The sequence below is a fragment of the Sturnira hondurensis genome, unplaced genomic scaffold (assembly GCF_014824575.4).
Source record: "Sturnira hondurensis isolate 20B ecotype Veracruz unplaced genomic scaffold, ASM1482457v3 Scaffold0025370, whole genome shotgun sequence".
NCBI lineage: Eukaryota > Metazoa > Chordata > Mammalia > Chiroptera > Phyllostomidae > Sturnira > Sturnira hondurensis.
The window spans coordinates 9,670,103-9,694,508 of NW_028098001.1; the positions used below are offsets into that span (position 1 = coordinate 9,670,103).

Below are 24,406 nucleotides of genomic sequence, written 5' to 3' on the forward strand. Positions count from 1 at the left end.
TTTCTGGTTATAAAATGGTAACTCATCTGAAAATGTAGCTTATTAGTTGAATTTCTAAAACTTTCTTTTAAAGAGAGAAAAACCCTATTTCTAAACACACATGCATGTAGTTCAGTTGTAATTCCAAGTCATACTGAGTGGCTGAAGAAGCCACTGCTGCTAAGCCCAAAGAGGAGGTTAACAGGCTACTGAGCATCTGCATGCAAACACTGGACGTGAGCTTACCTACCTGGGGAGGGGACTTGTCCAGTCCTGCTTCCTAATGACTACAAGTCTTTAAGCTGAGGGCAGATGGACACATTCTCAGGGATGTCGCAGAAGGGACTAGTATAAGTGTAATGGCTGGAATAGGTGATCTATAAAGTTCTGTCAAATCCTCTAGGTTTAGCAAGTACGGACATCTTGAATATCAAAAAATATCTATATACCCCAGATAATTCTGTGAAGCAGTATTATACATAATCATGTTAGTATGATTTTTTACTATAAATTTATGACTTACCATTTAAGACTTTCTTTTCCACACGACAGTCTGTACAGTGATTTAGAAAAAAATCAGATAAGAATATTATAATGCCAAAGTTAATATTATTAATTTAAAGATATCAGCCCTTTTTTCTTGAAGGGCTTTCTTCTAAGGCTGGAGAGAGAAATAAGACAAATGAATAGATGGCCCATTTTTCAAATAAGCTTCACCTCGGAAGCTTGCCTGGCCATCTCTCCAGGTGTTTGTCTACCATTTCTCTCGGCATTTTTCCTTGGACATTTTTTTCTAACATCCTGGTAAATTATTTTAGAAAGCATATAAAACCCATTTCTGCAGATTATCATATTCTAAATTAGTCAAAACTAACCAGAATTTATTAGATTACATTTTATAACTCATACATATTAAAACCCCCAAGCTGATACCTTTCTATTTCATTTTATATAGGTCAGTATGTAATGGGGTACAAGGCGAGGGGTACCCAGGAAAATAGTAGAAAGCCCCCACAGCCCTTGGTTGGGGGACGTGGGGAGTGGAAGATACGTCTTAGAATACTTTCATAATAAAGCCTAGTTTATAGCTGTGCTACTGCCTCAGGGAAAAGCGGGCATGACCCTGAGACTGTAGATGTAGCCAGTGAAGGTGGAGGCCCCTGGATCACTGAGTCACATTTGCCCTGTTGGGGAATGGCAGCTGAATGAATATAACTATACAGAAAACTGGCAAATGTAGCTCATTGTGGGAAGTTGGAGATGAGATCATGCAGCAGGATCTGGGTCAGGATTTAAACTAAGGATGGGCAGCCATGAGAAGATTTGGCCATGCAGCTTGGAAGGGAGTAGAAGAGCCATGAGAGAGCCATGATGCAGCTGGTACTGCAGGAAGATTCCAGCAGTCTGTTGGTAGTACAACAGGAGCCACGTGGGCCATAGGAGCTGGTCTGCCATGGGCTAGTAAGAAAGCAGGCATGCTGCTTTAATTATGCCTACTCTAGCTGACTCTGAGGCCCTGAAAGATCTCTCCTTGCAAGACATTGATCTGCTGCCTTACAAATCCAGGCTCTTTCTGCACTTTTGGAACTTTCCTGGACTTCACCATGATCCACTTAACACAGCACATGCTTTCTTGGACTATTATACAGAGGCTGATAACAATGCACCCCAGAGTCTAAAGAAGAGAGCTGCTGTGAGACTGTGCAACTGGCTTAAGATAAGGAAACAGGGACCTACTGGGCTTGGTTTTGGCTTATAAGGAAGTGCTGGGTCTCATGTGAAAGGGCTCCGAGCATAAGTGCTCCAACCACCCTCCTCCCACCCCAAGGTTAGAACATTGTAAAAAAAAATTGTTTCTCCCAATAATGACTGTTGGGTCATTCACCAAGGTGCTGCGTGGATGGGCCCCTGTCTGCTAGGTTACAAGTACTTAAAATCACCACTGTTACTCCAAATTTAAACGGCCAAAGAGCTAAAAATATGCTGACTTTCACATGTATATACAATGCAGACATTCATGTCACAACTCGGAAATAATTTTAGCAGGTATTTTCTTTCAGGATTGCAGCCAGCTCACAAATCTGTATCTTTATCACAAGAGTTACACCAAATAGTCAAAATAAACCCTTAGTATGTTGTCAGGTTTATAACAAAAATTGAGTGGCAAGCTAGTAAACAGAAAGAAATCACTTGTTACTGTGATCATATCTTGTTTCACAGAAAAAGAAATTTAAAGCTTTCAAATTTTTATGTTTTGATTTTCCATCAACCAGAGATCCCATAATTATCTCCATTTCACTCACCTGTCATAAAATAATCATGATTAAGGGGTCAGATGACCATTCTATTTTTATTTTCCAAAATAATTTCATAGCTGAAAGGGATCTTAAGATACAACAAATTACCAATGATCCCCTCATTTACGACCGAAAGTCAGAGGTCAAGGACTTAAAGGAAACCCACAGCTCTTAAGCAGCAAAACCAAGATTATACTTCATCTCTTCTGAAATTAGCATCATACTTCTCACTGTGCCATTGCTAGAGTTAATACTTACTGAAAACACAAAAGACCTAAAAACCATTTAAATTATACTTCAAAATGAGCTGTTTATCAAATGGCAGATAAAAATCTAGTGACAACAATATGCAAGGGATTGCTGATGTCCCGGCTTAGTCGCTTTCTCTCATTCAGTCAGTTTTATCTTTACTGCGGTTATGATTGTTTTATCTTAGGACAAACAACAAACTTGGAGTATCACAAGTAAATCTATTTTCAGTGCACCACATAGTTGGCAGTCGGATGAATTTTATTTATCATGTAAAACAATTTGGGTTTATCTAAGAGGCTCACAGATTTTGAAAACTACCCCAAGTAATTAGTTTCTAGTGGAAAATAGGTATTTGCTTCCTGCCTGATATGAATTGATTTGTATCTCTCAGAATTTTCTGAATCCTAATAAATTAGTAATTTTTTCCCTGGGTCTTTTAATTTAATTTTTATTTTTTAAAGATTTTATTTATTTATTTTTAGAGAGGGAAAGGGAAGGCGGAAGAGAGGAGAGAAACATCAATGTGTGGTTGCTTCTTGCATGTCCCCCACTGGGGCCCTGGCCCACAACCCAGGCATGTGCCCTGACTGGGAATCAAACCAGCAACCCTTTCCACTGAGCCACACTAGCCAAGGTCTTAGGTCTTTTTCTGATACAAAAACTAACATCAGGAAAAGAACTTCTACTTAAATGATCTAAATTACCTTTAAAAACTCTGCTAGTCTACTTTTGCAGCTCTTTTAAAAAATTGAGCCATAAAAAATAAAATGACTTTTTTTTGCTATTAAGTATATTATATCTGAATCATTTTAGTCACACGAGACACTTTCCCCTCTAACAAGAAATGTTATTCTGTCTTGACAACTAATTTGATCATTTGGTTGGATCCAAGACCAAGAGAATTGATTCCTTTCTCATAATGCTGTGTGAACTGCATTATTCTGATTAGAGCCTCAGCTTTCTGGAGAGGTTAGCATCATTAGGATGGCTAGCTCTGTGATCTATTATCACTCTACTCTTTGGTAAGAGGGCTGGGTAATGAAATTTAATTGTGACCTGGTTCTAGTTTCCCTTTGTTGAATGGAGCCATAGGCAGACCCCCGGGAATAAAAACAAATCAAAACAAATCTCCTGCTTTACCAGTATGCTCATTCTTAACAAATAATCTGTTGATCATGATTTTAACAGGGATACTGACGTAATAAGAAACCATTTGGATAAAAAACTAGGAAAATATAAACATACATTCGGCTTGTGTATGCGTGCATAAAGAGATTTGGAAGGACTCACAATAGATGTACCGATGTGCTTCCCTCTGGGTGTGCATGGCAGGGGAAGAAGGTAGACGGGAGACAGGTATGATAAGGGCACTTCTCATTCTTGAATTGTGTGAATGCATTACTTATTCAAAAATTAAGTAAACCTAATTTAAAGAAAAATGCCGATATGTTCTTTTTAATACCATGTGATAAATGCTGTAAAAGGGATGTGTAGAAGGTGGTATGGAAGCCTACAGGGGGGTCGAGGGGTGGGATCTGTACTTACAAGGAGTTTGAAAGGACTCCACTGAGGAAGTAATATAATAGCTGTCTTTTAAAACTATATAGGCATTTGTCAGAAAGGCCCTGAAAAAATATTTTAGGAAGACAAATAAGCATTTACACCTGAATGTTTTACATTTGTCATGTAGCTACATTATCTCACCTTCCCATCTCACTCTAAAAGACTGATGTCCTGAAACCATCAGATATGACTTCAGTCTTGTTACCCAAACATTCCATTCTGGGTTCCCTTTACTGCTGAGCCTTGCCGGAAGACTTGATGGCTCTGCTCTCTACAATGTGTTTAACAGCCATTTTTCTCTAGAAAAGTCTTCCATATCTCTAAATGGAAGTCCTCATAACACAACTTAGGCCTAATTCTTGATTTTGTTTCAAAAGTTACATACTCATTCCTCCCATCTTATAAAATTTTTGTATTTTATTTCTAAACTATCTTTACCTTTTGCTTTCCTCTATTCATCTTTGTAATCATCTTCTGAATCATCTTGAAATGTTATGCATCTTCCAAAATTACTCTTTATCCTAGAAGCAGTTTACCAGTAGAATTAAAATAAAGACTGAAGAGTTCAAATAGGTTTCAGACAAATCCCAGGTTTAAACTCAGATAAGAAACTCTAGCCCCAAAAGCAAAGTAAGGCAACCTGACTGAGATAACAACTTGCTCATTCAATATAGGCCATTTCATCATGACACCCTGCCCCTCTCCCTCCACTAGTGACCGTCTTGCTTCTCCCCTACCATTAACCTCAGAGCTTATGTTTTGCCCACCCACCTGAGCCCTGAATTGTCCTCATCTTACTAATGAGGAAACTGACACTCTAGGAGAGAGAACTTTGAGTCTTATAAAAGGTGAACTTCCAGCCCATCCAGTGCTGTCTTGTCTACATACCAGCTTCACAAACATGTGCCACTAATACCATCAGTTTTTTTAAAGATTTTATTTATTTATCTTTAGAGGGGAAGGGAAGGAGAGAGGGAGAGAAATATCAATATATGGTTGCCTCTTGGGGGTCCCCTGCCGGGAACTGGCCTGCAACCCAGGCATGTGCCCTGACTGGGAATCAAACTGTGATCGTGTGGTTTGCAGGCCCACACTCAATCCACTGAGCTACACCACCCAAGGCTAATACTATCAATTTTAAGAACAAAAAAACTAATTCATGTATGACAGTTTCTCTACTTCAGCACTACAAAAATTTGGAGCTGGATAAGTCCTTATTGCAGGAGTCTATCTTGTGTGTTATAGGGTACTTAGCAGAATCCTGGTCTCCCCGTCCACTCGCTAGAATGTCAGGAGCATTTAGCTTAGTTGCCGCAACCAAAATGTCTACAAACATTGCCAAGTACCCTCTGGGAACAAAATCAACCCCAGTTAAAAACCACTGGCATATAGGAAAGGAAAATTAATGACGCAAAAGTGGATAACTTTGATGAGGTGATTCTCTGCCTTACAGAAGAAATCACCCATGATTTCTTTAAGTGGTGGTATTAAACACCTATAGCTTTTAGTAAGGCACATACACATATGTGCCTCAGTATCCCCACTTCTAAACCGAGAGAGTTAGAACATCTTTAAATCCCTCTTCCCTCTAAGTATTCTATCAATCCATGTTCTAAGTTACTTATACTCATTAACTGATCCAGAGAGTAGGCATGAAAACTAAAAACATAAAGTAAAAGAAATCTTGATAAAGCATTGATGAGAAATTGAAAAGAAACATTCCTGAGACTACTATGTCATTGGAAAATATGACTTTTTTAAAAATGTGACTTATGGTACATTTTTTGAAGTACATTTATAGTCTAGAACAGCACTGTCCAGAAGAAATTCAATGCAAGCCACAAGTATAATTTCTAATGTTCTGATAACTACATTAGCAAGGTAAAAATAAACAGGTTAAGTTTTAACAGTACATCTTTACTTAATACATTATATCTAGAATATTACCACTTGGACATGTAATCAATATAAAATTATGAGATGTCTCACATTCTTTGCTTCATACTTAAAGTCTCTAAAGGCAGTGTGTACTTGATTTTTGTAGCATATTGCAACTTGGACTAGGCGCATTTTGAATGTTCAACAGCCACAGGAGGTAGTGGTTACCGTGACAGCAAAGGACTAGGATAAGGGCAAAGATTAAGAACATTTTTCATCTTTGCCAGAGAATGAGAATTCTATATAAATAAATTACTAGCAACTAAAACTTAACTTTTTGAAGTTTCTTTTTATTCATTATTAATATATTTGTAAAGATATCAATACAAACCATAATATTTTTCAAACAAAGGGTTATAAAAATCACCCTGACTGCTTAACAAGGATCCACTAGTATTGTTTCATATTCTGACTCTGCTGGCTTTTCTGTTTGCCTCCCAGATGCCCAGGCATTTCACCACTGGCACACTAGAAACCACCGGATAAAGTGAGCACTACGCTGCCCAGCTGTGGGGATGCCCTCAACCTGCCAGTGCTGGATGCCCCTGCATTGGTGTCTGGCAGGTCACCCCATTTAAGATGGTGTCAGGGGTCTGATACTGAGAGAAGTCCATGTATATATAACATCCCTCCTCAGAACATACACAGTCCCCCCACCCCCGCCCCACCTCCACAAATCATCCCAGCAACAGTCTTTTTCCACCTACTACTCCTACTTTATTTGTTTTGATCCTCTGTTCTTATCTCACTCGGGAGCTATAATTACAGAGTGAACACACGCCCTGGATTGTCAGAGTCAGGGCACTCCCTCTTATCCCGGCAGAATTACTAACAGAACCCTCTTCCATTATCAAAACTGCCCCAGTTTGGATAATTACAGTTATCCCATAAAATAGTCTCTGTCTGTAACAAACAGGCACCGGAGCTAGCTTATCACTCTGGATTGCTGACTGCCCCTTTTTTATGGATGTCTGAGGATCTCCTTGTGAATGAATCTGCTCATTTTAAGTGGTGTTTGTTGTATTTGGTGAAGCATTATGAGGATTATTTGTCTTTCATTTCCAGGGAGGAAGGAAAGAAACCAGAAAAGTCTTTTCACTAATTGGCAGAAGCCTAAAAAGCCTGGCATACGTTCTGATTACCCTGAATGGTTAAGGCACATGGTTTTTGGTACCAGATTGTGCAAATAAGATATATAACATTCAGAATGAGATAAAATTATTCATTCAGAAATTTTAGTTATGATTTTATCTCCTCAGGCAATGAATCAGTGAACTTAGGAACCAATTAAAAGGAGAAAGGGATTGGCTTAGAAGAGTAAATTGTTTGAGACAATTTGCAAAGACTCAAGTTCAAACTAGTTTGCTTTTGGTATATACATATATGGCTTATTTGTTTTTGTAGTAATAGAAACAAAAAGAAATACTCCCTTTTTTGAGCGTGTTTACTCTCACTGTGCAACGAACTTTACTCATATTAATTCTTAGCCCTACGAATCACTGTACAGATTTAAAAATTGAGGCTCAGTGGTCAAAACTGGCTCAAAGATTGCATAGTCAACACATCTTAGAGCTAGGGTTCAATCCAGGTAAGCCTGTGCTATTTCCATACTGCTGAGGCAGGCCTGTAGCAACAAGACCTGGAATCACAAAACTCACTGAACTAAATATAAACAGAAGACTCAGGTCAAACAAGCCAATTTATTCCTATTTGTATGTCAAAGTGAGGAGTTACTGAAAAATAAATAAATAAGTAAACCAGATTCCTTCCACAGTAAAGGATTAAGCAAAGTATTCCTGCTATTCCTATTGCTTGTGTAAGTTTTCAAACATACTCTTCTGAACAAGGCCTAGGAGATAAAGAGATAAACTACAAACCCCGGCATATTGTACAACATAGGCTGGAAGGTAAGGGGAAAGTGGATTGTATTTTATAAGTAGCTTAAAATCAGAACATGGATTTTCTACAGTAATGAATCAAGGACTTGAAAGGTTCAAGGCAAATGGGAGACAAAACCTGGAGGAAAAAATTTCACTGTATAACTCTTTTTATATTTCCTCATTTTTGAGTTATGTGAATATATTACACATTCAAAACATTAATTCTAAAAAACTAGTCTAAAAGTCAACTCTGACCAAGTGCTCTAGCAAATCTGTCTAAGAAGAGAATAAAAGACTAGTGAAAACTAGATTAAGAGTAAAGGAAGTTCTTTCACTTCCGTAATACTTAATACTCATAGTATGAATGTTCTTTCAAAATGTCAAAAATTTAAGGTTAAAGTCTGTGTTTCATTCTAAAGAACTAAAGTAAAACCTTCACAGTGGCTAGACCAGGAAGCCAGTGAAAATGAGAACATAGCAATTTCTTTAAATCTATTTGTTGAAATCCAAGTTCAAAAAAACCATGTGCATCAAACATCAATGCCAGCTGGGCAGTGGCATCGCTTACCTTTAGGAACAGCAGGTTTAGCTGCCATTCTGCCAACCAGGCATTCTCTCAGCATGGATTCATAGTTGACCCAACGATGAACCTGGTATGGGATATAAGTGATAGAAAAGCACCATGACCAACTCTACGAGATGCTCTGATTTTATTCCGAGCAAACTAAACATTTTTTACACTGCTCTGAAAAGATAAAAAAGCAGATTCAACTTGCCAACAGGAGAGTGACAGAAAGGCAGCATACAGAGGGTAACGATGTTCTCGAAATGTTGTCTATAGATCTCTGGACGTTCCTGATGCCTTTTCAGATACCCACTCGGTCTCAATTAGTTTCAAAATACAAGGTGAGGCAGAAGTAATGCCTACTTGAGTGTGGTTGGTAGGGTAATAATATGGGTGTAGTAATTTATAGTTTTCATATGAATGTTTCACCTAAAATGTCATAGGGTGTGCTTCACTGTGATATTGTTATGTTACAGAACTACACACATGATTTTGTAATAAAAGATTTTGTAATAAAAAAGGGGGCGTTATTTGTGCTGAACCCTGTCCAGCACAAATTTTACACTAAATTTTACACTAAAATTTATTTGCCCTTTTCATTGTGTTGACATTTGCATTGATGTAAAAAAGCAATAGCTGCTAAAATTGCTTTCATCTTAGCACAAATTAGGGCAGTGATTTCCATCATCACATTCTTCACCAGACCCAAAGGAGGAGGCGGTGGGGATTTAATTTCATTTAAGAACATCCTTTGTGAAGTAGAAAATACTATTAATTTTCTTTTTCTATTTCTTTTTTAAATTGATTTATCGGGATGATATTAGTTAAGAAAATTATATAGGTTTCAGGTATACGATTCTATAAGGCATCATCTGTGTATTATATTGTGTGTTCACCACCCCAAGTCTCCTTCATCACCATTCATTCCCCCATACCCTCTTCTACCTCCCCCGCACTGCCTTTACCCCCGGTAATCACCATACTGCTGTCTGTGTCTATGAGTTTTATGTATTTATTGTTTTGCTTGATGTCTTCGCCTGTTGCACTCAGACCCCCAAGTCTCCTCCCCTCTGACAGCTGTCAGTCTGTTCTCTGTATCTATGTTTCTGTTTCTACTTTGTTTGTTAAATTATTTTGTTCATTAGATTCCACATACAACTGAGATCATATGGTATTTGTCTTACTCAGTCTGACTGGCTTATTTCACTTAGCACAATAATCTCGAGGTCAATTCATGCTGTCACAAATAAGACTTTCGTGGCCCCGTAGTACTCCACTGTGTAACTGTACCGCAGCTTTTCACCCACTCTCCTACTGAGGCGCACATGAGCTGCTCCCAAAGGTTGGCTACTGTTCCTAAGTTGCAACCCTTGATTCCAGGTCTTTTTTATATTCTGTGAGACAAAATGGAAAGTTCTCAAAAACGCTTCTACTGCAGTGCAAGATGACAGCCCTAAAGAAAAACACCAAAACAACCGTTGGATGTGCAAATTGATCTGAGTTTTTTTCTTAAAAGCCTGTTCATGCTTATGAGGAAAAGAATGACCTATAAAACAAGTGGCCATTTGGACTTGAAGATCTGATAAGACATTTTCTTGAAAAGGAACAAAGTGAGATCGTCATTTCAAAAAAATAATGTAGGGTATTTGTTACCAGTCTTAGGGTGGGAATTAAATGTAAACAAACTTTCTGAAGGACACCTTCTCAATAGACATTAAAAGCCTAAAATATGCAGCTCTTTCATTAATTCAGAAATTCACCTGAGAAAATATCTGCATGTGTGCAAAGATACAAGTACAAGGATACTCGATCAATACGCATCACAGCACTATTTCTATCACCAAAATATTAGAAACAACCTAAATGCCCAATTGTAAAAGACCAGTATAGAAAAATTATAATATACCAATAAAATACTCTATAATCAGTAATAATCAGGTCAAATTATTCTGATGTCAGAATTTCTATGCATGTTCTTATATAAATATACACTAAAATAGAAAATACATGAAATTACAGATGGACACTCATTTATTAACATCAGTTAAAATTTCACTTACGAAATATTTATGGTGTATCCGATAATGTGTGAAGCACCATTTCTGGGGCTATGGAGTGGGGCAGAACTTTAACAGAGAGACGGAGGAGAAAGGTATTCAAGGAGGCACAGGCTGTGGTCTGCCAATCACAGAACTAGAGACTTGCTCAAAGCAAGATGAATGCTGAGAATATTTATCTTCATACAGTCTTTTGAGGACTTCAAATAATGACTTTAAATTTATTTGACTGTCAATGGTGAACTCTCCAAGTTGAAGAACAAGGTATTAATACGACTGTCTTTAAGAATGCAGTAGTCCTGCCCTGGCCAGGTTGGCTCAGTTAGTTGGAGCACCACCCTGTACACCAAAAAAAGGTTGTGGGATTGATTTCCAAGCAGGGCACATACCTAGGCTGTGGGTTCAATCCCCAGTTGGAATGTGTGTGGGAGGTAACTAATCAATGTTTCTGTCTCACATAGATATTTCTCTCCCTCCTCCTCCTTTCTTTCTCCCTAAAAATCAATAACCATACCCTCAGGGGAGAATTTTTTTTTCTCAATTTTTTTATTTAATTATTTTTCAAGTACAGTTTTCTGTCTATTACTCCCATCCCATCCCACCCCCCATCCTCCCCCCTCCCTCCCATTTCCACCCTTCTCAGTTGTTGTCCATGTATCCTTTATATAGGTTCCTCTAAATCCCTCCCTTATTTCCCCTGAAATTCCCTCCCCTCTTCCCTCTGGTCACTGTCAGCCTGTTCTCTATTTCAGTGTCTTTGGTTATATTTTGCTTGCTTGTTTGCTTTGTTGTTTAGCTTCCTGTTAGAGGTGAGATCATATAGTATTTGTCCTTCAACACCTGGCTTATTTCACTCAGCATAATGCTTTCCAGTTCCATCCATGTTGTTGCAAAAGGTAGGAGCTCCTTCTTTCTTTCTGCAGCATAAAATTCCATTGTGTATATGTACCATAGTTTTTTGATCCATTCATTTACTGACAGGCACCTAGGTTGCTTCCAACTCTTGGCTATTGTAAATTGTGCTGCTATGAACATTGGGGTGCATAGGTTCTTTGGGATTGGTGTTTTAGGGTTCTTAGGATACAATCCCAGCAGTGGAATTGCTGGGTCAAAAGGCAAGTCCAATTTTAGTTTTCTGAGAAAATTCCATACTGTTTTCCATAATGGTTGTACCAGTCTGCAATCCCACCAACAGTGGACCAGAGTCCCCTTTTCCCCACACCCTCTCCAACATTTGTTGTTTATTGCTTTGTTTATGATAGCCATTCTCACCGGTGTAAAGTGGTATCTCATTGTAGTTTTAATTTGCATCTCTCTGATAGCTAGTGATATTGAGCATCTTTTCATGTGTCTCTGGATCCTCTGTATGTCCTCCTTGCAGAAGTGTCTGTTCAAGTCCTTTCCCCATTTTTTAATTGGGTTAGTTGTCTTCTTAGAGTGAAGTCGTGTGAGTTCTTTGTATATTTTGGAGATTAAACCTTTGTCTGAGGTATCATTGGCAAATATGTTTTCCCATACAGTTGGTTGTCTTTTTATTTTAATGCTGTTTTCTTTAGCTGCGCAGAAGCTTTTTATTTTGATGAGATCCCATTTGTTTATTCTTTCCTTTATAGTCCTTGCTCTAGGGGACATATCAGTAAAAATGTTGCTGCGTGAAATATCTGAGATTTTCCTGCCAATGTTCTCCTCTAGGACTTTAATGGTGTCATGGCTTATATTTAAGTCTTTTATCCACCTTGAATTTATTTTGGTGTATGATGTAAGTTGGTGCTCGAGTTTCATTTTTTTGCATGTAGCTGTCCAGTTCTCCCAACACCATTTGTTGAAGAGGCTATCTTTACCCCATTTTATGATACTGCCCCCTTTGTCGAATATTAATTGACTGTAGAGATTTGGGTTTATTTCTGGGCTCTCTATTCTGTTCCATTGGTCTATGTGCCTGTTTTTATGCCAGTACCAGGCTGTTTTGATTACAGTGGCCTTGTAATACAGTTTGATATCAGGTATTGTGATCCCTCCTACTTTGTTCTTCTTTCTTAACATTGCAGCTGCTATTCGGGGTCTTTTATGGTTCCAGATAAATTTTTGAAGTGTTTGTTCTATGTCTGTGAAATATGCCATTGGTACTTTAATAGGTATTGCATTGAATCTGTAAATTGCTTTGGGTAGTATGGACATTTTGATGATGTTAATTCTTCCAATCCATGAACACGGTATACGTCTCCATTTGTTTGTGTCTTCCTTGATTTCTGTCTTCAGTGTTGTGTAATTTTCTGCATACAGGTCTTTAACCTCCTTGGTTAGATTTATTCCCAGATATTTTATTTTTCTTTTTGCTATATCGAATGGGATTTTTTTCTTGATTTCTGCTTCTGCTGATTCATTGTTAGTATACAGAAATGCCTTTGATTTCTGGATATTGACTTTGTATCTTGCTGTTTTGCCAAATTCATTTATTAGTTCCAGCAGTTTTTTGGTAGAGTCTATAGGATTTTCCATGTACACTATCATGTCATCTGCAAACAGTGACAGTTTTGTTTCCTCCTTTCCGATTTGGATGCCTTTTATTTCCTTTTCTTGTCTGATTGCTGTGGCTAGAACTTCCAATACTATATTAAATAGAAGTGGTGAAAGTGGACAACCTTGTCTTGTTCCTGATCTTAATGGAAAAGCTTTCAGTTTTTGCCCATTCAGTATGATGTTGGCTGTAGGTCTTTCATATATGGCCTTTATTATATTGAGGAATGCTCCCTCTATTCCCACTTTGCTGAGTACCTTTATCATAAATGGGTGTTGTACCTTATCAAAAGCTTTTTCCGCGTCTATTGATATGACCATGTGGTTTTTGTCCTTGCTTTTGTTTATGTGGTGTATTACATTTACTGATTTGTGGATATTGAACCATCCTTGCATCCCTGGGATGAATCCCACTTGGTCATGGTATATGATCTTTTTGATGTATTGTTGGATGCGGTTTGCCAATATTTTGTTGAGGATTTTAGCATCTATGTTCATCAGTGATATTGGCCTAAAGTTTTCTAAAAAGAAAAACAAAGAATACAGTCGTCCCCTCCTTATCTGCAGGGGATAAGTTACAAGACCACCCCTCAAAGTGGATGCCTAAAACAGGGAAGAGTACTAAACTCTATACATTCTATGTATTGTTATACCTACATACCTCTGATAAAGTTAAATTTATAAATTAGGCACAGTAAGAATTACCAATAACTAAAAATAAAATAGAAAAATTACAATAATATACTGTAATAAAAGCTATGTGAGCATGGTTTCTCTCTCAGAGTATCTGATCTTACTGTACTCATCTTCTCACTCCCAGGAAGGATTCTACGGCTTCTCTCTGGCATACAGGAACTGCCGGCATCACTACCCCCATGCTTTGGGGTCGTTATGGAGTGCGACAAGAGCTACTTTAACACAGCACTATTATACCAGGACAGCCCATCCCATGAGTCAGACCACTGCTACGTGACTCACAGGCGGCAGTGTATGCTGGGTGGGTACATTGGATTAGTCATATTCTGGTTGGGAGATTCTTATTACTGATTTAAGGCAAATTCCCACTGTAATCTGTCATTTGTTACTGCCTCAAAATACAAGCCAAATAGAAAAGTTTGGGGACATTTTTCATTTCCACGAAACCTTGTCTGCCATACCTTTATATCTGTCCTATAACACCTTGTACTCTTCTGCAAGAAGAATTTCCAGTATAATTTAGTTCTCTTCATATTCCTCAGTGTTGTGAGGTTACACAGACCTTATTTAAGTAAGCTTGTCACAACTGTCGCACTACTAAATCTGAGAGTACTCTTCTATCGTAATACTATGATTACCTTCGGCACCTTACCTGATCAAAAAGGTCCGTGCCATCTGACCCTGCTGCTCTCATTAGTTCCTCTTCTCCACCCGGATGATACTCCATATATGGGCTGACATTATAAACAAGCCCTGTGTCAATGCAAGGAGAAATTAATATCCTAAATGAGCTTCCTGAAAACTGTACAAACTACAAAAGTGTTCCAATAAATCTTTCCAAATTCACCCTATTTTTTATGTCGAAGATTTAAGAATATAAAGGGTCTCAGATTTCTTCATACTTGTAATCTAATAAGTTAGCCTGCCACTTTCATTGGTCCTGTAAGAAAACACAGGACTCCTAAGTCAGAGACATAGGACAGTTTAGTACCCACATCAGTAGCAGCAGCTACAGTACCAGCAGGTGCATCAGTTCTCTGAACCCAAACTCCTACAGAGCTATGTGAAGAGCGCTGGTTAATACCTGTATACCAATGAGCTGCACGAAGCGAGAGAAATGCTGAGCTTAGAAAACTCGAATCTTTCATAATGGGCAGTTAAGTAAGCCTGCCTTTTGTTCCGCCCTTTGTTCCCAAGGGAGACATTCATATACTGAGAGGTAAGCAAACCTGTCACAGGAAGACACTAGCTCTCCTACCATGTAAAGTTGTTCACTATGCAAACATCCCGGAAAAGACTGTCCAGAACAAAGACATCTCTGCTTCCAAGATATCGCCATATCTCCACCTCTCTCTCTCTCTCTTTCTCTCTCTCTCTCTCTCTCCACCCCCCTCTCTCTAGCTCTTGCTTTCTCTCTCATTTCCACTCCATCTTCTTCTACTGCCCTGATCGCAGAATCTGATGAAATAGAACTGAGCTCACACCATGTGTCCAACTACCTCAGGAAAGGCGCAGCAATGGTGACCGGGCCTCTTAGGTGTGCTCTGTGAGCAAGCACAATTCTTTTCTGCAGTTGCCCAAGGAACAGAGATTATTGTTTAGATCTTAATTATTTTATCTTCTAAAATATTCATTTAATCTGTTCATACATTTAACTTTGGTTTTATCTTTTCAGAAAAAATAATAAGGAGCAAACAGAGAACAGCCAATGCCCAGCCTTACCAAGGAAGTGAGCTGCCTTTTAACCCTTTACTTGTAACCTAATTAGGCAAATCTAGCCCTAAAGGCTCTCACAAGTGCAAGGACAACAGCTGGTTTTCTCACATCTAGGACTATGCCCTCTGTAGATGACAACATCCATGAATAACCTCAGATAACCTCAGCCAACTTAAAATGTCTGTCTCACGCAATAATCTTGGCAGGAAAGAAAAAATTGGATTTCAGATTCAAGAAATCTACTGCAGTTTTCCTCCAATTTAATTTTAGAAAATAACCAACCAGTCAGGATTTCTTCACAAAATTTCTCAAAGGCAATTTAGGCAACAAAAAGAAATACAAAAATCTCTTTCAGCAGTCCTCAAAATAAGTATGAAAAAAAGAAAAAGAACTTCTGGAGTCTTCTTCTTTCTCCTTCCCATACACCTTTCCCCACCAAATTTAGAAAGAACTTGTTGTTTAGTCTTCCAAAATCCACAGACCACAAATGTCAGAGATAACGATTAGGGTTGAAATTACTCCCAATAGACTTTTAAAAAGAGAACCCCCTTCCAAACAAAAGAATTCCAAACTTTCTCTGCCACCAAACTTTGACAGGAGTTCCAGTTTCTCGAGAACATGAAATCCACGACACCTTCTGCGATCATCACACCTTCTGTGATGGCGTTGCATGTAGCTGAGCACCCAGCAGGAAGGTAAACAGGCAGCTTTAACATCTATCACTGATCAGCACATAAAGCCTGAAATGTCCCACATGTGTTCTCTGCTTCCTCCAAACTCTTCAGATTGAGACTTATCATCTCGGAATCTTCCTATCCTTTCTGAGAGGCTGGGATCCAGAGCTAAAGAACTCCCCAGCTTCTTGAAAAGGACAAAACTAGGAATGCCTATAGAATCCCTCACTATAAGGAATTAAGACTGTTAGACCCAACCACACTTGGCAGCCCCAGTGATTTGCTGATCACGATACTTAAACCCCGACCCCAATGCACCTGGGGCACTTCCACTGGTCCCGAGGCTCTTCCCTCCCTTTTCTTCCTCCCTCTTACCTCCTTCCTTCTTTCCTTTTAAAAGCATTTCCTAACAACTAAAACTTGGACTCCTGAATGTGACAGCAGAAAATAAATTCCAAGAACTTAATTTTATGCTTTTCCTTCATGCTTTATTTGTATTCTATTTGTGCTATACATGGCTTTTAGACAGCAATCTCTCCTGTGCAGGCTTTTTGCTTCCTATGAGCTCTTACTACCTGCTTTATAGAAACTAATTTTGCAACTCTAAATTTTGCAATGACACAAATTAACTTCTTCCCATAGCTCTCATGGTTCAGGGGTGGCAGATTCACACAACTGACTGCCCATTAAATATAAATAAATAGCATTTATGGACCCACAGACACAATCTCAATTTGATGCTAAGTTATTAATTCACCAAAACCTAATAATGTCATTAAGAACAAAGAGAGGCAGAAACAGATTCATGAAACATCATTAATGCTGCTTTTAGGTTATTTACATGGGTGACCTTCAGTGGCACAGAAAAAGTTAGGGAGTCTGTCTATTTATCTACCTGTCTATATCTATCCTTTATGCCAATACTCACTTTGTTTTACATTTTGTCTTTCAAACTCTAACCAGAAGTAGATACAATAAAAGGAGTGACTGCTGCTAAGAGGAGCAACTTAACTTCACAATATACACATATGCCAAACAGTAATGTCGTACACCCTAGGTTTATACAATGTTATTTTTTATTATAGCTCAGTGAAACTGTGGGAAAAGTATTAAAACAGGAGGAAAAAGAAGGAAAAAGAGAAGAGGAAAGGAGAGGGCAGCAGCAACTTATTAAAATTAAACTATAGCAGTTCTGTTAAAAACTGTATTTAAACATACACACAATAGGTATATTGTAGATGTGTATGTTTAAACATCTGCACTTAAACATATACGCTAAGGTCTAAATACATCACTTTTACATGCCCTAGCCACACTCAGGGGCACCTTTTCTAGCTCACCCATCCTAGCAGAGCTGCACTGAGACTGAAAACACACATTCGGAACAACTATACTGAGTTCTTTAGGCAACGTACTGGTAATACCTGTTCTAATATTTTCACACTAAGTTATCTCTTCTGTGTTTTATGTCTTGGACATTGAGCTCTCAAATAAGTTCTTAGAATAAGAATTGCCCACTTTAAAATTATTAGTCAGTGCTTTGCATTGCCAGAAACTTATACTTCTAATTCAATCAAAGAATGATAATCTTAAGACTGAGAGAACCATAATGGCATTTTTAAACTCATCTCTCATTCATTCAGTATTAACCTCTACAGAACCTACAGACAGACCACCATCCAGAATCTGCTTGAACAGTACATGAGTCTAGGAGCTCACTGCTTGTTTAAAAGCTTAAAGAGCTGTGTCTGGTGTAGCTCAGTGGATTGAGTGTGGGCCTGCGAACCAAATGGTCACCAGTTTGCTTCCCAGTGAGGGCACATACCTGAGTTGTGGGCCAAGTCCCCAGTGTGGGGCACACGAGAGGAGACCATACATTAATGTTTCTCTCCCTCTCTTTCTCCTTCCCTTCCCCTCTCTCTAAAAATAAATAAAATCTTTAAAACAAAAAAGCTTAGTTAAAGAATCAACATTACCTTTATGCCTAAAAACTAAAATTGCCATTTTATACAGAAAGAACTCTTTCCAATCTTTGCAAACGCTGCCTCTAGTTTTTCACATATACTTTTTGTATTTGTTGCAATTTGAATCCCAACTGCTACTGATAAAGACCATGGGCATCTTACAATAAAATATTTGCGTTTGTGTGTGACAGTTTAGAGAACACACACCAAAACATGTAAAAGAAAAGAAAATACACTAGCTCCCTCACCTAGCTGACAATGTTACTACCACTGAGCATTAAACCTAGTCCTGAACTTCCTAGCAGCCAAAGCCAAAAGAGACACTAGTAACAGTGCTCTCGTTATCTGACCTTAAAAAGCACTATGAGAACATGAGCAAACTACAAAAGAGAGATTTACTAGTTAGTCAAAATGGAGAAACTCCCAGTAAGTGTTTGCTGTTGATATTGTGGAGAATTATGAGTCCCCATGTAGGGGCCACTGACCACAACAGATATTACAACCTGACAATATGCAGAAATATTCTTCAGGTAGCATTCCTCCCACCCTCCCCAGTCCTAGGTCCCTGCTAATGTACTTTCTGCCTCTTCAGATTGCATATTTTGGGCACTTTATATAAATGGAATCACACAATATGTGGTTTTTGTGTTTGCCTTCTTTCACTCAGTACTTTCAAAGTCCATCTATGTTGCTGCACGTATCAGAACTTCATTTCTTTTCATGGCTGAGTAACATTCCATGCATGGATATGCCACACTTCATTTATTCACTTCTCAGTTCCTGAACATCTATGTTGTTTCCACTTTTTGGCTATTATAAATAATGCTACTATGTACATTCATGTCCAAGTTTTTGTGTGGACATATATTTTTATTTCTTTTGAGTATGTACTTAGCAATGAATTTATTAGGTCACCTAGCAATCAATGTTGAACCTTTAGAACAAGGGTGTCAAACTCATTTTCACCGGGGGGCCACATCAGCCTTGGGGTTGCCTTCAAAGGGCCGAAACAATTTTAGGAGTGTATATATGTAACTACTCCTTAACTGTTAAGGAGTTGAAATTACATTCAGCCCTTTGAAGGCAACCCCAAGGCTGATGTGGCCCCTGGTGAAAATGAGTTTGACACCCCCGACTTAGAGGAACTGCCAGACTGTTTTCCATCTTCAGCAGCAATCTGTGAAGGTTCCAGTTTCTGAAAGCTCTTTTTCACTCACTACTGCAACTTCCTGCAGACAGGAAACGCCTTTTCTCACCAATAGAACCTGAATCACACATTTCTCAGATAGCTGAACTCGGAAAGGAACTACAGCATGCTCCAACTTATTCTCAACCCCCAGCTCTATGAGAGACAGTACAGTGTTAGACTTCGGGGACATTTTTTACTTGCCTACTTATCTTCTGGATGAGACTTGCACAATTTTTCAGGTTAGGCAACCGTACCCTAATTACCCTTCAGTAGGAAGTGACCCGTCCTCCATGGTTCAGGCTACGCACTCACCGACTAGTAATTTTTCATTTTTTCTTTTTCCTATTTGTAAGTCAGAGTCTAGAGCATGGTCCAGGGACTTCTAAAGGAGCTCAAGACTCTTTGGGGAGTCCAAGACTAACATTTTTTCTAATAATACTAAAATGCTATGTGCCTCTTAAAAAACTCTCATTCTTTCATGAGGGTCTAAGATTTAATATAGAAGGTGATGCGACAATACAGCTGTCATCTATTAAGCCATACAATAAAAATATTTTCCAAAAAGTAAAATACCAATTCTCAGTAATGTTTTGCTTTGTAAAATGTAGTTATTTTTCATTTATTATTTATAACACAGTGAGTTTATTTTTACCTTTTAAATTAATTTAAAAATATTCCTTAATTTCTGAATTCTAATTCCTGAAGGGTAAACATCAATAGAGCCATCATAAACAAAGGCCTTTAGGGACCTCAATCTTTTTTTAAATTTTATTCATTTGTTTTTAGAGAGAGGAAAAAGGAGGGAGAAAGAGAGGGAAAGAAACAATGATCAATTGCCTCTCTCATGTCCCTAACTGGGGACATGGCCCACAACCCAGGCACACGCCCTGACCAGGAATCCAACAGGTAACCTTTCCATCCACAGGCCAGCAGTCAATCCACTGAGGCACATCAGCCAGGGAGGGGTCCTCAATAATTTTACAGGAGTAAAGAGACCTTAAAACCTAAATGTTTGAGAACTACTGCTCTACATACAAGTGGTATTTTTGTAATTTGACTTAAAAAAATTTTTGTTTTAAAATTTAATCAGATTTAACTTCAAAGCTCTATTTATATTCATTCAACAAAAATCTATTTAATGCTTATTATGTATGTGCTAAGTATTATGGCACTACACTGCAGTATTCCTACTAATTTCATTAGTCACCACTGTTCATTTCGTTGGCTCTAAAATGAATGAAGGAAAGTGTGTTCACATAATAAAACAATGGCACACGGAGCCATTTTTGCAAGCACTGTGACAACTTCGCCATCTTGTGTCCAGTACAGAAATTGCACATTAGCATTATTTTATGTTTGGTGATGTTTATATAGTTCTCACAACTGCTACAAGAGGGTGTTAAAATATGCAGCAATAATTGTGGATTCTAACTATCTTTCAATTCTAGTAATGTATGCTTCATATTTTATGAAACTTTATCAGGCACACACATTCTTTTGGAATTTACAGCTACCATTTTATTAGTTTCTATCCCTAGCCCCAAGTTTTCTTCCCCAACCCAGCCCTATAATTTTCGGTGTCTCTGTTTCTCTATTTCCCTGACTCTTTTGGATTAGCCATTTTCTCCTTAGAATTTCATATTATTTTTTTTTAATTATACCTTTTTGTATTATATTTTAAGTGGCTGTCTTAAAGACTACAATATATATCCTTAACTTGAACAAGTTTACTTGAGTTAATATTGTACATTCCTTCACATTTAATATAAGGACCATTTACCACTCTCCATCCCTTCACTTTATATAATATCAAAACAATGTTACAATTTTTGCTTTAAATAGTCTTGTATTTTTAACAAGATTTTATTTATTTTTAGAGTGGGGAAGGGAGGGAGAAAGAGAGAGAGAGAATCATCAATGTGTGGTTGCCTCTTGCATGCCTTCCACCGGGGACCTGGCCCACAACCCAGGCACGTGCCCTGACTGGGAACTGAACCAGCAACATTTTGGTTCACAGGCCAGTGCTCAATCTACTGAGCCACACCAGTCAGGGCATGTATTTTTTTTAAAGAAAAATAAGTGACTTCATCTCTTTACTCACATACTTACCATTTCCAAAAGATCTGAATTTCCATCTGGTGGCATTAGCTTTCAACCCAATGAACTTCCTTTAGAGCTCTTTGTGAAGTGGGTCTGTTGGTATTAAATTCTCAGTTTTGGTTATCCAAAAGAGTCCTTATTTCATCTTCACCCTGAAAGCATTCTGTATCTTTAAGGATATAGAACTCAGGATTGATAGTGTTTTGGTTTTTTTCCTCTCTCTCTTCAGCAGTCATTTTTACTGTTTTCAGGTGTGCTTTTTTTCTGGCTGTTTTCAAGATCTTTATCTTTGGCTTTTGCAGTTTGAATATGATGTGCCTCTATGTAATTTTTTTTGTATTGATCACTCTTGGATTTACTAAGATATTGAATCGACAATTTTATGTCCTTAACCAAATTTGGTCAATATTTCTTCAAATATTTTTCGGTTCCACTCTCCCATTCTTTTCCTTCTGGAAGTCCAACTACATACATACTGGGTATTTTTATTTCATCCTATAAGTCCCCGGGCCTCTGTTTCATTTTACTTACAGTCATCTTCTATTATTCAGACTGAATTATTTCTATGAATCTGCCCTCATGCTGAGTAAGTCCTTCTTCCGTTACCTCCAACTTGCTATATTACGCCCATTTGGTAAAAATTTTTCCTTCATATATTATATTTTTCAGTTCTAGATTCCCACTTTTATAGTTTCTATTTCTTTGCTGAGCTTTCCTATTTGTGTATTCATTATATACATATATACACCTTTACTTCCTTGAGTTATAATATGTGCTTTAAAATCCCTGAGAACTAAATTCAACACCTGGATCAACTCAGTGCCAGGCTCTAATAATTAAATGCCTTTTTCCTTGAGCATGTCTAGAAACTTTACATTATATTCTGGTCATTGCAAATAATATTTTATAGAAACTCTGGATTCTACTACATTCCTCCAAAAAGTACTGACTATTTTAGTAGCAAATTAACTGGACTGGACTCAAACTCTCTTTCCCCTTTGGGAGAATGAAAACGGAAACCTGTGGTCAACCCTTTCAGCCTGTGTTGGGCTGTGTGGTCCATCCTTAAGCAAGATCTAGACAGTTTATCACTCCACTGGGTCTCTGTTTTTTTCCAGATTTACTCCCTCACTTTCCAGTTGGTCCAAATGCCCCAAACTCTGTCATCTGAAAGTCTTCATCTGAGTTTCAGCCACCCTTCATGGTACCAACCTGGGCATGATGTTAGGTTAAATGCCATAGCAAATGGGTTAACCAGGCAGTGACAGTTCCCTCTTCTAAATATAGATGGCCCTCACCCTCTAGTTTCTGCTTGTTTTTTGTTGCTCACCAATGTCTATAAGATATATTTTTTAATATCTTGTTCTGAGTTTATAGAGTCAGTATTGCTGGGGTATTTATAACCAAAAGTAGAACTCTGCATGTTATTTTAGAAAACTAGGTAAAAATTCCTTCCTAATTTCAAAATAGACTAATGGAAAAGAAACTAATGAAAAATAAATGGATTTTATTTTTTTAATATTTTATTTATTTTTTTTTTAGAGAGAGGGGAAGGAAAGGGGAAAGAGTGGGAGAGAAACATAAATGTGTGGTTGCCTCTCATGTGTCCCCTACTGGGGACCTGGCCTGCAACCCAGGCATGTGCCCTGACTGGGAATTGAACCAGCGACCCTTTGCTTCACAGGCCCGTGCTCAATCCACTGAGCTATACCAGCCAGGGCTAAATGGATTTTATAATGATCTAAAGTACTGCATTTTGCCATGTATAATGTGCTCCCATGTATAATGCACACCCACATTTTAGTGTGCGTTATACCCGGGATTATTATACCCATGGCATGTAATCATTATACCCATGTATAATGCACACCCTTATTCTTCCCTCAAAAATGTGGGCAAAAAAAGTGCACATTATACATGGCAAAATATGGTAAATATGGCCTCGGTAGGAATAGTAACTAGAATGTAGGTGTCTGAGGTGTTTGGATAGTAGAGTATCTTAGTGCTTCAGAATTAAAAGCATTCATTCATCTCTCACACTCCCCAAAACTTTCTAAAATAACTGTAAAAAATAAATAAGGCATAAAACCAATAGAGTCACAGAAGTCAAAAGTGAAGATGGCAGCAAGAAAGTTTTGAAAGCGTGAAAGCCAAATGGATGTGCAATTAAATACCTAGCAGAATGAAAAAGGTGAAATAAGGCCTATGTGTGAGTCGGAGGAGTACCTAAAAGAGAGGCAATATGTGCAACAGAACCCCCCAAAGATGCAGGAATCAGAGATTCCAGACAGTTCTGAAAGCCAGGGAGCAGGACAGCCTCAAATTCAATGTAAGCAGCAGTGTGACCCTTAGCTCCCTCCTTCATCCCACAGGAGCAAGTAACAAGCCTCTTCCCAACCCTGCAGGAATTGTAGGTTTCCTCTCTAGAGATTATGAACCACAGAGACCTTACATGCCGGGAAACAGACACACTCAGTGTGCATTTCAAACTAAAAACAAGAAGCAAAAGTCTGCATGTCAAAACATTAAGACCCACCTCCTACCACTCATCTGATCAGCTCCTGTTCCCCAAATGACCCCCAGAACACTTACCTACTCAACAATTCCAGATGACTGGAGGACTTCAGCCCAAGAGAAAGACTTACATATAGTAGGTTGGAGAGCCCTATTGGTGCAACTAAGCAATTGACTAAAAAAAGTTCTCACACATGGAACTTCCATTCAGTTTTCTGGGCCATCACTCTCACAATGAAAGAACAAATATTTGAGGGAAGCTTCTAACATTAAAATGAATGTCAAAGCAATTCACTAAATTGTCAAGCTTTAGTATACGATTTTTATAATGGAGGAGGAGGAAATGAGACCATCACTACTTCACAGAAACGAGAAAAAAGACAGGTAGTAACTGTGCTGAATAACTTGGACATTCTAACTGTACCAAACGACTCAATGATGGCCAGTTCAACTAATAGAAGAGCTAAAAGAATCTGATCCAAATGCCTCAGTTTGCAGGAAATTT

At 38.2% G+C, this 24,406-nt stretch overlaps 1 protein-coding gene across 3 annotated transcripts in view; it reads right to left on the minus strand.

The window, feature by feature from the left end:
- Positions 1 to 24,406, minus strand: part of CYB5R4 (cytochrome b5 reductase 4) — an 86,046-nt gene that overhangs the window by 36,918 nt on the left and 24,722 nt on the right. For 2 of the 3 annotated variants that reach the window (XM_037039292.1, XM_037039294.1), the window contains exons 3-5: positions 14,397 to 14,497; positions 8,478 to 8,559; positions 503 to 532 (exon numbers count right to left, since the gene is read on the minus strand). In XM_037039292.1, the coding sequence (XP_036895187.1) occupies positions 503 to 532; positions 8,478 to 8,559; positions 14,397 to 14,497 (213 nt within the window). The remainder of the gene's footprint in view (positions 1 to 502; positions 533 to 8,477; positions 8,560 to 14,396; positions 14,498 to 24,406) is intronic. The other variant, XM_037039293.1, reaches the window with a different exon arrangement.